The sequence below is a fragment of the Paramacrobiotus metropolitanus genome, unplaced genomic scaffold (genome assembly GCF_019649055.1).
Source record: "Paramacrobiotus metropolitanus isolate TYO unplaced genomic scaffold, Prichtersi_v1.0 Parri_scaffold0000024, whole genome shotgun sequence".
Classification (NCBI taxonomy): domain Eukaryota; kingdom Metazoa; phylum Tardigrada; class Eutardigrada; order Parachela; family Macrobiotidae; genus Paramacrobiotus; species Paramacrobiotus metropolitanus.
Window position 1 is genome coordinate 694512 of NW_026570244.1, and position 13631 is coordinate 708142.

Sequence of the window (13631 nt, forward strand, 5' to 3'; positions counted from 1 at the left end):
GGCACGGTTATTATGATGGAGTGGGGGTGTAAATGTTGCTGGATGTTGAATAGTGGAGTGTTGGGAGGAAGCCTTGTGTAGATTGGCTGCCCCGGTCCGGATGGGTGTTGTGGTGTTAATTACCGTCACCGAAGGGACTGCACTTATATTTTGCCGGCTTATTCTGTATTATTTGGGTTGTGGAGGGCTGTTGATCGGCACTGGCAGTGGCCTTAATTGTGGCCGGATGGGAAATTGGGAATGGGACTGAGAGATGGTCAGGAATTAAATTGTTGTGCTAGCTGGCAACGAGTGTGGCTCGTTGCGCCGTGCGGGGATTTGTTTGTTGGTCCAGTGGATGGGCTGGCCGCTGGCGGAAGTGCTTTCGTCGCCGGAATTAGGGATGCTCAGCAGGTAGCGCTGGAGGAATGGAATAGGCGTGTTATGCACAGTACCCTTAAGACGTTCTCCTAAGGGAACGTGAGAACCGGTGTCCGGTAGTAACTAGTAGCAGCCAGATACAGCGTGTTGAGACATTTTGGCAGCGTACAGGCCAGGCACGCAACTGCTACGTATCGGGCAGTTTATGTGCAGCCGTTTAGAATTTAGATTGACTGCCGGCATTACTTAATTACAGTAGTATTACCGGCACTCGGATTAGAGTGGCACTGTGCCACGGTGCTAGTAAGAGGTTACTATGGAATTTCGGCGAATGGATTTCCTCATTACTGATGAAATTAATTATGTAGTCAACCGCATCCAGTAGCTATTTACGTGCCGGCCACTGGACCATCGTAAAGGAAGGCAGAGATTATTTGTGGTGGAACGCGGACTGGAGTGCAGCATCGTCGGCAGAAATTGCTGCAGAATGCATGTCATGTGTAATGTGTACTGGCCCAGATGACTTGGCAGGTGAGACTCGTGAGAGTGCTGTAATACTTACTTATAGTAATACGCTAATTAGACGCACGGATGCGCTCGTCCATGAACAGACAGTTACAGACTGCTACTGCGCTGCCTTTATTGCCGGTATGGCGGTATGCAGAGCAAAAAAATTGGCAACCGTTTCATAACACAGTCATAAGCGTTCTGGGCTGTGTTGGATTCACTGCGAGTGTGGTTATATTACGGCGATACTAGATACAGTAGTAAGTTGGTACCTGCGCAATACAGAAGATGATAAGCAACCGGTGGTTGTTCTCGTTGCGCCAGATATTAGCCGCGGGCTCCGTGGGTGGACTGTTGGCGTGCTTGCCGAACGGCGACCGCGTGCAGCCGCTCACGCCGCTTACTAGGCCAAATTCATTTCGCGAGCTTCTCAGTTCTCATGTGTGGCAGAAATTATGGCCATGATAACAACGTGATTTTCGTCTCCAGTCCGCTTCCGTATTTCCTTATGATTATAGTGGATTCTTTTCTCTTCCTCATAATATTATATCTTTAGTAACAATCATACTGGATTTCGCTTACTGTCCGCTGTACAGCGGCTTCGGAATGAGTCATATAATGGATTTAGGCGGTAGTCTTTTATTACACAACCGGATAGCGATGCGCCGTCCATTTAATTAAGACGCTTTGCGGCATATATCCCAAGTGTTTCACGTGGTAGCGTGCAAAAATGCCGCCGTCAAGAGGGTTCTTGTCCTGGTTGATCGTGGTGTGTCTGTGTGTCAGGATGTGTTTCAGCGAGATCCCCAGCCTGCCGCGCTGCCCCCTGGATCTGGACGCCCTGAAGCCCTGTCTCTGCGGCACCCCCATCATCCGCGGTCTGCGCATCGCCTGCCCCGGCGTCAACCTGCCGCAGCTGGCCAAACGCCTGCAGCTGCTGCAGGGCACGCGCATCGCCATCTTCGAGCTGCGCGCCGGCGTCATCCCGGTGTGGGACGCCAACCTGGTGGGCAACATCACCCTCCTCGAGGTCACCCTCTTCAACAGCCAACTGCGCAATGTCGGCACGCGCATCCTCGACGCCTCCGCCGCCCACCTCACCCGCCTGGCCCTCCCTGGCAACCTCCTGGAGGAGGTCCCGCCCGTCGTCGGCACCTTCCCGGCGCTCCGCGTCCTCGACCTGTCCTACAACCGCATCGCCAGCGTCCCGCGGGACCTCCTGCGCGGCCTGGTGTCCCTCCAGGAGCTCAATCTAGCCGGCAACCTCCTGCGCAGCGTCGAGGCCGGCGCCTTCGCCGGGCTGTCGGCCCTGACGCAGCTGAACCTGGGCGCCAACCTCCTGCAGCACATGCCCGCCCTGGGCTTCGGCTACCAGCACGGCCTGCAGGTCCTCAACGTCAGCGCCAACAACATCTCCACGGTCTCCGCCACCGATCTGCAGAACCTGACGAACCTCTACACGCTGGACCTGGCCTTCAACCGCCTGGACGACGTGGACGGCGGGGCCTTCCGCGCCAATTTAAAAATCGTCTACCTCTTCCTGGACCACAACCAGCTGACCGGCCTCCCCGCCGGCCTCTTCCCCATGGGCATGGCCGTGCAGAACCTGACCTTATCCTACAACCGCCTGACCGCCTTCCCCTCCGACACCCTCGCCGGCCTCTTCAACCTCGTCGGCCTCTTCCTCAGCCACAACGCCCTGACGGAGGTGCCTTCGCGTCTCGTCACCAACAGCTTCCACATCGCCACCGTCGACTTCTCCTTCAACCCGGCGTTGAGCGTCGTCCGTGGGCAGGCGCTGGACGGGCTGAAGAACTTGAGCAGCATCTCGCTGGCCTTCTGCAACCTGACAAGCATCGAGGCCGGCGGCCTGGGCGACCTGCAGGGCGTGACGGCGCTGTACCTGAACAACAACAATTTATCGCAGATGAAGGCGGCCGCTCTGGGCTTCCTGCCGGCCGTGCAGCAGCTGCAGCTCAGCCACAACAACATCTCGAAGCTGAAGCTGATGGAGATCTCGGGACTGCTGGGCGTCATGACGCTCAACCTGTCGCACAACTTCATCCGCACGGTGTCGCCGGGCGAGATGCCCCGGCTGCCCATGTTGATGACGCTGGACCTCAGTTTCAACGGGCTGCAAGAGGTCATGCCCGGCAGCTTCAAGGACTACCTGTCGCTGCAGCGGCTGTACCTGCACAGCAACCTCCTAAGGGCGGTCGACGCCTCCACCTTCGGCAGCATGAACAGCCTCCTCGAGGCGGACCTCAGTATGTGGATAATATTATTTTGTACTTTTATTTCATTTATGTATTATAAGTTACTGTTATTTTTATTTTGTTTTGTAGGTAAGAACAACATCTCCAATTTCCAGCGGTTCGCTGTGAGCAAACTGCGCAGTCTGCGCCTGATCAAAGTGGACGACAACTTCGTCACTGAGCTGTTCCAGGCGCCGGGCAGTCTGGCGATCATTTCCGCCCGCAACAATTCCATTAGCAGCATCAAGGGCTCCAGCTTCCCCGTGGGCATCCCCCTGACGACGCTGGACTTGTCCTTCAACAACGTCAGCGAGCTGGAGCTGGGCGCCTTCGCCCACCTCGGCATCATCGAGACGGTGAAGCTGCGCGGCAACGCCCTGAGGGCGGTGCCCAAGAAGGAGCTGCAGAACCGCGTCACGCTGCAGCACCTCGATCTGGGCCAGAACAGCATCGCCGGCGTCGATTACGACGCCTTTGCGGGGCTCAAACTGCGCAAGCTCTATTTGGACACCAATCAAGTACGCATTCTCATATCGAATATTATTACTCATTCATATTACATTTTATTTAGCATTTTCATATTGTTGTAATTTTATTTTCTTATATTTTAATTTTTTATTTTCTTATAAATCTGATTTTTTGAAATCTACATTTATCATTAATTTAAAAATATTTCGCAGGTGTATGTCACTATTATATAATAAATATAGTATTTGTTAAGTAATTGTGTTTTTTCAATTCTTAATTATGCAGTATTGGCCGTAGTGGATTGATTGACTGTTATGTCGCTGGGTAAACATAAATAAAGCCTTTATAATTTATTAAGTAAGTAATAAATAAGTAGCTTTTTCGCTACTTCTTAAATAACGTTTTGAACTGTTTTTTGAATGTTTTAAATAGTTTTTTGTTTGATTTTAATTACAGTACTTATTGCTTTACGCGTATCTCGTTGTAGATTGTCCGGTTTAACGAGACGGCGCTGAACGGTCTGGCCGAGCTGTCGGAACTGCGTCTGGACGGCAACCGGCTGCCGGCGTTGGACTCACAGCTGCTCCGCGGTCTGCAGTCGCTGACGTCGGTGGATTTAAGCGGGAACGCCTTGACGGACGTGGCCGGTGACGTGTTCAACGACCTGTACTCGGTGCGGCGCGTGTCCCTGGCCGACAACGCCCTGGGCACCCTCCCGCGCCGCCTCTTCGACCGCAACGCCTTCCTGGAGAGCGTCGACCTCAGCGGCAACCGCCTGCGCGTCCTCCCCACCTACCTCGAGGAGGCGGTCAACCGCCTGGCCGTCCTCAACGTCTCGCGCAACTTCCTGCAGGAGATCCTGGGCGCCCCGGCCCTCCCCTGGCTGACCGCGCTGGACCTGTCGCGCAACGCCCTCAAGCAGCTGAGCGTGCACGCCTTCAGCAAGATGCCGCGCCTGCAGCGCCTCCTGCTGGACCGCAACCCCCTGGAGATCCTCTCCGACGCCGGGCTGAACTGCGACCTGAAGCAGCTGAACCTGGACTACACGCTGCTGCACTCGGTGCCCTTCTCGCTGCTGCTGTCCCTGGACCAGGACAACAGCTCGCTGTCCTTCCGCAACGTCAGCATCTTCTGCGACTGCCGCGCCGTGGGCCTGCAGGAGCACCTGCGGCGGCGGCGGGACCCGGTGGTGGTCGACGCGGTGTGTGCCGGCACGGCCACGCCCATCGTGGACGCCGCCCTGGGCGCGGACTGCGAGGCGTCGCGGCAGGCCATCGACAAGCTGCTGGACGCCAAGACGGTGCTGGACCTGCGCGCGGTGCGGGCGGGCCGCGCCGTGCTGCTGCAGTGGGACACGCTGGTGGCCGGGGACATCTTCAGCTTCGGCCTGAACGTGGAGTACGCCAACCGGTCGGTGCACGCGCCCAAGACGCGCCTGCCCTACCACACCAGCCAGTACGCCGTGCCCGACCTCTCCTTCTCCACCACCTACAAGGCCTGCGTCCAGAGCTTCGACTCCCTGGGGCGGGCGGTGGGCTCGCCGGCCTGCAAGCTGGTGCAGCTGGCCTCCCTCGACACCGCCGCCGCCAGCGGGGCGGCTGGTGTGGACGCCGCACGGCTGTCTGCTTTCTCGTTAATGACTCTCTTCACTGTTGCTTTCTTTATGCGTAGTGTATGTTGACATCCGGTGGGCGTTGTCGGCTGCGCTGTTAGAACGCTTGCCTTTTATGGACCTCCTTATTAGTTTTCCTTGATTATAGGTAAGCGATTCGGCATGGTATTTTCATTTTGTTGTGGCCAATGGATTAGCACAGTTTTGATTATTGCTGATCTCGATGCTGGTGCAAAATTGAATGACACTTATTTCGACACTGTTCGGTGTCATGTGCGAATCCTCGCAAAGTGGAGAACGGAAATAAACTTAAAAATTAATATAAATGTATTTATTTCATCAATCATACATTTACTAAGTAATTGCTTATCGAATTTTCATTATACTCCTCACCGGTCAACTGGTTAACTGGCGAAAGACGGGAAGAGTGCATAAGCGCGCATGATCGACGACGGTTCATCAATCGAAGATGATTACGATGCACAATCCGAGTGTTTGTATTTGATGATATCTTTATGTAAAGTACTGTCAGATATTGATTTTGGCGCTGTATCAGTGCCGCTCTACAGTACTTACTATAGGCTACAGAATGTAGAGCGGCACTGGCTGTATAAAAGCATAAGAAAGTACTGTATCTGATCAGGGATGTTTGTTACTCCGCGGGGCAGCAGCTACATGCATACTAGCGTAATTTCGATAGGCCCGAATGTGACGACACCGGAAACGGAAATGAGAAGCAATAACGCTAACAGGAGCTTTTACCGTGGGGCGGCGACTCCTTTACAATGCCAGCCAGCATCGCGCTTGCCGTGGCCCTTGCACAGACTGCACACTCACTCCACTCTCACAGTCAGAGTTGAAGTTGTTGAACCTTCCGCGTTCAACTGGTCTGACTCTTGTGAGTGATGATATGATTAGACATAATTTTTCGCAGTTTGATACTAATGTATCTGAGCTGTTCCGTCACCGTGTGCTTTCTCCAGCCAGGCTCCATCGCAAACTGATGGGACGATTATCGCGTGATTTCGTGTTAGGTTAAAAGTTAAGCCTGAAGAAGTTGGCACAGTTGATGCTGTAGTTGTCGCATCATTCTAATTTCTGGATGCAATCATACAATAGTAACACTCACTGTAACAGTACTATATCTGGATGAGCTGGGAGAGTTTGTTTTGATCCTGCGCTGTGGAGAGCGATTCCCTTTGACATTTGAAGGGAAGTATATTCCGGGAAAATCGGCTGTGTTGTGACTGTTGTCCGGGGGAACAGTGGTGGTGGCAAGTTGCAACTGGGCTGAGATTGGTTGTGGCGAGTTATTTGTCGTGGAGTTAATCAGTTGATGGTCGATCGGGGGGCCTTCAGCTGCGAGAAGAGTGCTGTGTTCGTTCCTTGCCTTGGGCTTGGGGCGAGTGCGTACGTCGCTGCGGAGTGAGAAGCGATTGTTCAGTCCAGGCTGCAACCCAGTTGGCAGTTGGATTGGCGTCGGATGGGTTGTGCAGCTGGATCAACCTGAAGGCCTGCATCCGCATCAGGGGCCTGCGACTCACAGTGGCGTCTGGGAGGACGCACGCTGCCCTGCACAGCACAGTCCCACCGCTTTTTACTTCTGCTAGTGCGCGTCTAAGCGTCTGCCCGCACATACAGCCGAAGAGCGAAGGCCTTCTTTCCCAGGTGAGAACTGGGAAGAGTTTAACAAGTACGTAATACTCTATTGCGATGTTGTGGTGAGTCTGTGGATCAGGTACGGCGCTGCACGTACTCCTACTGTGTAACAAGGGGCAGTTTACAAACCAAAGTGCACACTTGAAGACTCGGATGCTGGATTACTGGATGCCAGTGGATGGTGTTTCTGGGGGTTGACCGTTGCACCATCAGTTGCGAAGCAGTACAACTTACTTGCCGGCTGGTGAACTGTGAATTCTTCGTTATTCGAAGGATCCACAGCGCCGCAACCAGTAACATTTCGCCTAGCTACGCTAACAAATGTCCTTGTTTTAAGGAGGTGCGGTGCGTCTGTCGGTGATCCGTGGCGGTTGCTGCGTGCTTCCGCTGCAGTGGTCCGCTTTGCTCTTGCCGAAGAGGTTTCAACAGGCAGCTCAACGTTTGGCTACATCGCTGCAGTCGGACTGGAGGCGATTGGTCCGCGTCCTGGCTGATTAAATCTGTGGCAAAGAATTGTGTCCCAGTCTGCTCTTCCCTGGCGCCACACATCCCCTACCTACCTACCGCGCGAAGCCGTTAGATATGCCGTCATCCACTGAGCCATCGCCGTTGTCATTCCACTGACTGATTCACGGGCGCCGTCAGGCTGTGAGCTGCTGGTTGACTGCGGGCTATTTATAGCAGACACGAAGCACTCTTTCCGCGGACTGAAACAGTGATCGCGCCGAGAGACAGCGGAGTCACCGGCCAGCGCCGCCATGGGCAACAGCGTCTCCTGCTGCATCCCCGCCGGCTCGGCGCCCACCACGGCGGCCCCCGCGCCCGCCCACAACGGCCTCTTCAAGCGGCAGGACGGCGCGGCGGGGCACAGCAAGGCCAGCCAGAAGGTCGTCTACCACAACTACTCCCACAGCGGCGACCTCCCCGCCGACGCGGCGGCCGGCGGACGCGTCGTCCTGCGCAACAAGCAGCAGCACAGCGGCTCCAGTCAGGGCCTGGTGCTGTCCAACAGCGCCAGCCACAACCTCCTGCCCGCCGGCGCCGCCGCCCGCCTCCACTCGGAGAGCTCCTCCAACATCCAGCACATCAGCGAGCGCGAGCCGGAGGACGGCCTCAACGACCCCTCCATCAATCCGCGCCGCGGACCCATCTTCATGGTCCGCAGCAAGTCCGAGCTGCGCGAGTCGCGCGAGCGGAAGCGCCGCAGCCAGTGCCTGCCCTCCGGGGCGAATGCGGGGGTCTTCCTCGATAAAAACGGTCAGTCTTCCCGTCGAACTGTCACTAACTGTTTCAGTCTTTGAGGGTGTTACGTGTGGTTAGGCATGATGGTGATCAGCAGCCCGACAGAGCGCGAGGAGACGCCGCGCGACGACTCGCACGGGTCGCATTCCGGCAGCACGCCGCTGCAGCGCAAGTTCAACTCCTGCTCGACCATCTTCCTGGACGACTCGACGGTGAGCCAGCCGAACCTGCGCAGCACCATCAAGTGCGTCTCGCTGGCCATCTACTACCACATCAAGAACCGCGAGAACCGCCTGGTGCGCACGCTGGACATCTTCGAGGAGCGCCTGCACCCCCTCAGCAAGGACGAGCTGGCCACGGACTACGACCAGGTGGACCCCGACCACCGCCACGTCTACCGCTTCCTCAGGTGCGTCGCCTCGTGGGTTTGTCAGTATACAGTGCGTAGCATGGTGCTGTCGTGTGCAGGACGCTGTTCAACGCGGCGCAGCTGACGGCCGAGTGCGCCATCGTCACCCTGGTGTACCTGGAGCGGCTGCTGACCTACGGCGAGATGGACATCGGCCCGTCCAACTGGAAGCGGATGGTGCTGGGCGCGGTGCTCCTGGCCAGCAAGGTGCGTGGCGCCTCTCTTTCGCTGTTCGTTGGTGCATTGAAGGCTGGTGTAGGTGTGGGACGACCAGGCGGTGTGGAACGTGGACTACTGCCAGATCCTGCGCGACATCCAGGTGGAGGACATGAACGAGCTGGAGCGCAACTTCCTCGAGCAGCTGCAGTTCAACATCAACGTCCCGGCCAGGTACAGACATCTGCCTGTCTGTTTATCAGTCTTCTCGTCGGCTGACTGTATGGTATACTTGTCTCGCTTGCAGCGTGTACGCCAAGTACTACTTTGACCTGCGCTCGCTGGCCGACGCCAACGACCTGAGCTTCCCCGCGGAGCAGCTGAACATTGAGCGGGCGCAGAAGCTGGAGGCGCTGTCGCGGCTGTGCGCGCAGAAGGTCTCGGACGGCTTCCTCTTCAGCAACGCCCTGCGCCGCTCCAACAGCCTCGACAACATGGCCAACGCGCAGCGCCGCAGCGTGGCCATCTTGTCCTGAAGAGTGACAGCAGAGAGCGCCGATTAGAGCGCTTTATCCTTTGGGCCGACAGCGCCAAACCCGTGAGATGCCCGGGGCGGCCCGGCCTGGTGATTCTTCTTCGATTTCCCTTTCCGCCGGCTTCAGCGTTCGGTTGGGTTTTTTAGCTTTTAACCTGATCCAATCCAGTGGAATCAGTAGGTAATTTGTTTTCTATTTCGGTTTTATCCTTTTTTAAACAAACTCTATGTATCCGTTGCCCGTATCGGACCTGCTATTGCAGCTTGAGCATTCTGTGTTTCTACTGTTATGTTGTTCGTGTACTGTACGTTTCGCGCTGGTTGACACGGGGCGGACTGTTTTGGGGATGCTCCACACTCGGATGTCCGCAACTGCCGGGCTCTGATCGTGATTCGGTGCTTTGTGGGGATGTTTGCGTTTTGTGATACGCATGTCAGTCATGAATCAAACCAATCCAGCTCATACAAGCGGTCGTTCGTTTCCGGCCTTACTATACTATCGCTTCCGGCTATATAATTATATAGAAGTATACAAGTAACGCCTTTCGTGCTCGGCAGCCCTACGTTTGCATGGTCAGAAGCCATTTAGTTCGCATAATGCGGTGTTTGCGCTGTAAGCGTCAACGTGGCGAAACTGACAAACCACGGATAAAAAGGCATATGTCCTGATGAGCAACATTTTATAACAAAACCATTGAACTAAACGCACACTTACACGGGCATTAGACGATCAACAGACAACAGTCAACTCAACAGTATAAAGTAGGCAACAAAATAAACAGCAGCCAAACTATATCAAATATGCAAAGATGAATAATCTGCTATCGAATTCCGTTTCATCGCACCGGGACGACAAGTGAAAGGAGCGTAGACAAACTCTGCTGAACAGTTAGTTACTCTGAAACTTCCAAGGCGCTGCAAACAACAACATGGTCAGCATGTAAAGGATCCCGTCCGGTTATCTCCTCCTGAGACAGGTCAGAAAAAGGACTGTCGCCGCCGTAACTCCTAGGAAGGGCGTCCGGGCAGTCGCGGAAGCGCTGCTGGACTGCTGCGTGGTGACCAGCGGACTGGTGACCTTGGGCAGATCCTCCCGGCCTTCCTGCACGGTGGGGGAGCGGGCCGTGCCCAGGGTGAGGGGCGCGGTGGTGGCCGTGGAGGGGCTGCCACTGGCGCTGCTACTGGCGGGCTCCTCCACTAATTGCGCGTTGCAGCTGTCGCGGGCGCAGTGGCACACCTGCAGACTGCCGTTGGCGTGGTTCTGGCAGCCCCGCCCGTCCACCGGAACACTGGCCGGCGGCGTGTTGGGCGCCCGGCCGCAGCCGCGGGACACTTCCGTCACCACCTCTGCATATGCAAAAGGTCACGACTTAGAATGGAGGTTTCCTTAGTAAATCAGTTAGCAGTAAAGGCTGACCTTTTCCATGCGGCAGCACCTGCTTCGTCACGACGAGGTGGCACACCTCGTGCGCCACGGAGCAGGCCTCCAGTTCCGCGTCCTCCACGTTCACGCAGGTTTCCAGGATTTCCGGCACCGGCGCACACACGTAGCACTGAATGGCGTCCACGCTGGGCACTCCTGCAAATTACCGGCACAAGCGTTAATGGATATCAGCAAAATACGGTCAAATTGCCTGTGTTTTTGTTGAACGCAGCTCACAGTGCTGTACGATATCGGCAATTTTACATCTGGGTGCTAATTGTCAGCGTAGCACAATTTACACGCATACAGTGGGTATACACTATAAAGGTCCAGAACGTGTACGTTCCCAGCGTATAACCTAGGCTGAACACATTCGAGCGAGTGTACAATGTACACTTATATACATATATAGCTCATAGTGTACATATCGACGTAATGCTGTCCCCGCATAGTTACTAATTTGTGGGACGCACTGCTCTATATATTACTGACACTGCGCTCTGTGAACATAGCTGGACATCCGGTGCAGCACGACAATTACACGACAGGTAGGATGCCCTTTAACACCGCATTGCTGCCGTTTAATTTGCCCGTATTTCATTCACAGAATGATAACTGCAAGTTGCAACCCGATGGGCCGCAATCAAGTGCATTAAGCGGAAGCGCAGCGCAATATGCCGTGCTGGACGCACATGAAAAGATGATTTATTCAAGTGGAGCAGGATGAGCGATAAGCCGCTGCGCTCCGGCTGCGTGCCGGTGCCAGCGCCAGTGAGCTGCACTGGACTGGACGGGCAGCGAAAGAGGCGGCCAGTGTTACGCTGTGCATATGCAGGGACAGAAAATAGGACAGCCAGTTGGCCCCGCTCGCGCGCTCCCTCCCGCATCGCCTAATGTGCTGCGACATCATCGTGCGTGATGCATTTTACAATTCAGGCAATTCCTCGGCGTACTATATATCTTGTACGTATAAACGGCCAGTCCGGCCCTTTCAACGCCATGCAAATGTCCGGGCATAAACAGCCCGGATTAACTGTGGACCAGTTAACCCCGACCGGCATCGATTGCGTCCCGTTCCCGCTAATTGTTTTAACTGGCGTTGCTGCATTTACGCAGCAGACGGATTGGCTCATCTAATACTGCTAATTGCGCACCCTTAATTCGAGTAGGCCAGCACATGTACACGCGTAGTGTGTGAGCAATTTGTAGGGCACTTGATGGGCCGGCTCAAGTAGTCAGCGCGGCGGTATTAATTTGATGGATGTCACTTGTCCAACATCGACCTGATCGGCGCTGATTGCGCGTTGCGGCCGTGTTAGCGCTTGTCGTTGCAATTTAAAACGCTGACCAAGGTGTTGCATGTGCACGATATGAATGGGCAGCGTATGTATCGGATACCGCGGCGTATATAAATGTGCCGGCTGACGGCGGTTAGTGTTTCTTTCCCGCAGTAGTTCACTGGCGCACTTGACAATTAACAAATGGAGCACATCCGAGTAAATAAACTCCTGCCAACGGCGCACACAGTGGCACACAGCAGAACTGTGTTTGCCGAAGAGTGCAAACGGCACAAGTGCGCGTGTACACCGCCACCGCAAACATGCCTAATGGACATTTAGATCAACCGCAGAACAGAACGAATTCACACATGTGAACACGGGCTACCGACAATCATAATCACCCCATGAATGAATGAATGCATCGGCACTCAGCTGACTGGCCGTAACGGCCCAAACCGGCACCACCGCGCCGTAGTAACATCAACATATCGCCGCGCTCTTCAGCCGCACGGGATGTGTATTTTCCACGCAGCGCTATAAACCGGCGTCCATTAGTCACTGCGGATAAATAAACAAGCCCTCGATCGGGCCGGAGCGGATCGGAGCGGGCGTGTACTCGAGTGGGCCTAACTGGGTTACGCGCAGGTACAGCCAGCCAAGTGACCAAGCGCCGGATAAACAGTCGGCATAAAGCCCTATAGTCATCGCTACAGCGACTTCTCACCTTCGTTTGTCAGGAGCAGGACGAGCAGCAGCGCCATCCTGTGTATACACCACCGGCATTTACTCCAGTTGAATCTGGCCATGTTGAGGCTGATTAAGATATTCTGCCGGTGCTGCGGCAGATGGGCATCCGGATCCGACAAGTGGCGGCTAATTGCGGGATCTGTAGTATGCACTGCAGTGCTGCGGGCTAATCACAGTAATAGGAGACGCGGCTAATAACTCTATCCAGACCCGATCATCAGACCCTTCGCATCCAGCGCGCACTTCCGGTGAGCACTGTGGCCAAAAACACGTCGCCGCTTCGCACAACAATTAATCCGCATACATATAAAACAGTCAGCGACGACGGACGATCATATCGCGCATAACAAATTAGTAAGCGCCCTTATCGCTGATCAGCTACAAGTACAACGCAGTCACCTTGCTTCCCACGGTGGGACAGGCACACAACTAACTGAACTACTCATCTCATCGCTGCACAATACAATACGATCAACTGGCGAAGCCAATGTGAATGCGCTGCGTGCCGGAAAAGCCAGTTGAGCCGTAGAGAAATGGCGCACGCACATGTACAGCGCGCGTTGTTAACGGTGGATGCATGTGGAATAGTGCAGCGCGTCGCCAGCTGGGCGCACCATGATATCCATGCGTCGACGTGCCGATGCTGCGCGCACTGATCTAATTTCGCATTCTGCGCTGCAGTTATCTGGTGGCCTGGTGCAGTTTAGTTATAGCTGCCCGCGACGGCGCTTAACGGAGCCGCGACGGCCGATTCCGATTGCGACGCGAGCAGTTAACCGGCCCGGCTAGTGGATCCCCATTAACAGCGCCAACTGGCCAGTACAACGTACGTTGCGCCTTGTACGACCGCACTGCAATCACATTAAAACGCCGTACATCAGCGCTGTTGGCAGAAGAAAAACATTCAGACCTATCGCCCGATAATCCGATCGTTACGCCGCGCATATATGGTTCTTATTTCATATGCACCGTATATAT

At 55.0% G+C, this 13631-nt stretch overlaps 3 protein-coding genes across 5 annotated transcripts; 2 read left to right on the plus strand and 1 right to left on the minus strand.

Moving 5' to 3' along the window:
• Positions 1-259: 259 nt before the first annotated feature.
• LOC129587281 (protein artichoke-like) lies at positions 260-5528 on the plus strand. 2 transcript variants are annotated; one of them, XM_055480944.1, is made up of 4 exons: positions 260-393; positions 1654-3134; positions 3213-3640; positions 4078-5528. In XM_055480944.1, exons 1-4 carry the CDS (start codon positions 338-340, stop codon positions 5269-5271), a joined length of 3159 nt encoding a protein of 1052 aa, XP_055336919.1. In that variant the 5' UTR covers positions 260-337; the 3' UTR covers positions 5272-5528. The 2 variants fall into 2 exon arrangements, with proteins under 2 accessions (XP_055336919.1, XP_055336920.1); XM_055480945.1 differs by lacking the exon at positions 260-393 and adding an exon at positions 763-891.
• Positions 5529-6059: 531 nt separating this feature from the next.
• LOC129587282 (cyclin-Y-like protein 1) lies at positions 6060-9665 on the plus strand. Of its 2 annotated transcripts, none has more exons than XM_055480947.1 (6): positions 6060-6895; positions 7199-8118; positions 8182-8512; positions 8572-8719; positions 8772-8902; positions 8976-9665. In XM_055480947.1, the coding sequence occupies exons 2-6, from the start codon at positions 7620-7622 to the stop codon at positions 9202-9204; spliced, it is 1338 nt and encodes a 445-aa protein (XP_055336922.1). In that variant the 5' UTR covers positions 6060-6895; positions 7199-7619; the 3' UTR covers positions 9205-9665. The 2 variants fall into 2 exon arrangements, with proteins under 2 accessions (XP_055336922.1, XP_055336921.1); XM_055480946.1 differs by having other exon boundaries at positions 6060-6870.
• A 204-nt stretch (positions 9666-9869) lies between these two features.
• LOC129587350 (uncharacterized) lies at positions 9870-13375 on the minus strand. Its single transcript, XM_055481060.1, has 3 exons — positions 12631-13375; positions 10621-10782; positions 9870-10550 (listed from the first exon to the last, which is right to left on the minus strand). Exons 1-3 carry the CDS (start codon positions 12710-12712, stop codon positions 10162-10164), a joined length of 633 nt encoding a protein of 210 aa, XP_055337035.1. The 5' UTR covers positions 12713-13375; the 3' UTR covers positions 9870-10161.
• Between the last annotated feature and the right edge of the window lie 256 nt (positions 13376-13631).

Coding starts and splice junctions, on each gene's coding strand:
- LOC129587281 (XM_055480944.1), top strand. CDS start 338: ATGGGCTGGCCGCTGGCGGAAGTGCTTTCGTCGCCGGAATTAGGGATG. Junction 394..1,653: donor GAATTAGGGATGCTCAGCAG/GTAGCGCTGGAG, acceptor TCTGTGTGTCAG/GATGTGTTTCAGCGAGATCC. Junction 3,135..3,212: donor CCTCCTCGAGGCGGACCTCA/GTATGTGGATAA, acceptor TTTGTTTTGTAG/GTAAGAACAACATCTCCAAT.
- LOC129587282 (XM_055480947.1), top strand. CDS start 7,620: ATGGGCAACAGCGTCTCCTGCTGCATCCCCGCCGGCTCGGCGCCCACC. Junction 8,119..8,181: donor GGTCTTCCTCGATAAAAACG/GTCAGTCTTCCC, acceptor ACGTGTGGTTAG/GCATGATGGTGATCAGCAGC. Junction 8,903..8,975: donor AACATCAACGTCCCGGCCAG/GTACAGACATCT, acceptor TCTCGCTTGCAG/CGTGTACGCCAAGTACTACT.
- LOC129587350 (XM_055481060.1), bottom strand. CDS start 12,712: ATGGCCAGATTCAACTGGAGTAAATGCCGGTGGTGTATACACAGGATG. Junction 10,783..12,630: donor CCTGCTCCTGACAAACGAAG/GTGAGAAGTCGC, acceptor GGTAATTTGCAG/GAGTGCCCAGCGTGGACGCC. Junction 10,551..10,620: donor GGTGCTGCCGCATGGAAAAG/GTCAGCCTTTAC, acceptor TTGCATATGCAG/AGGTGGTGACGGAAGTGTCC.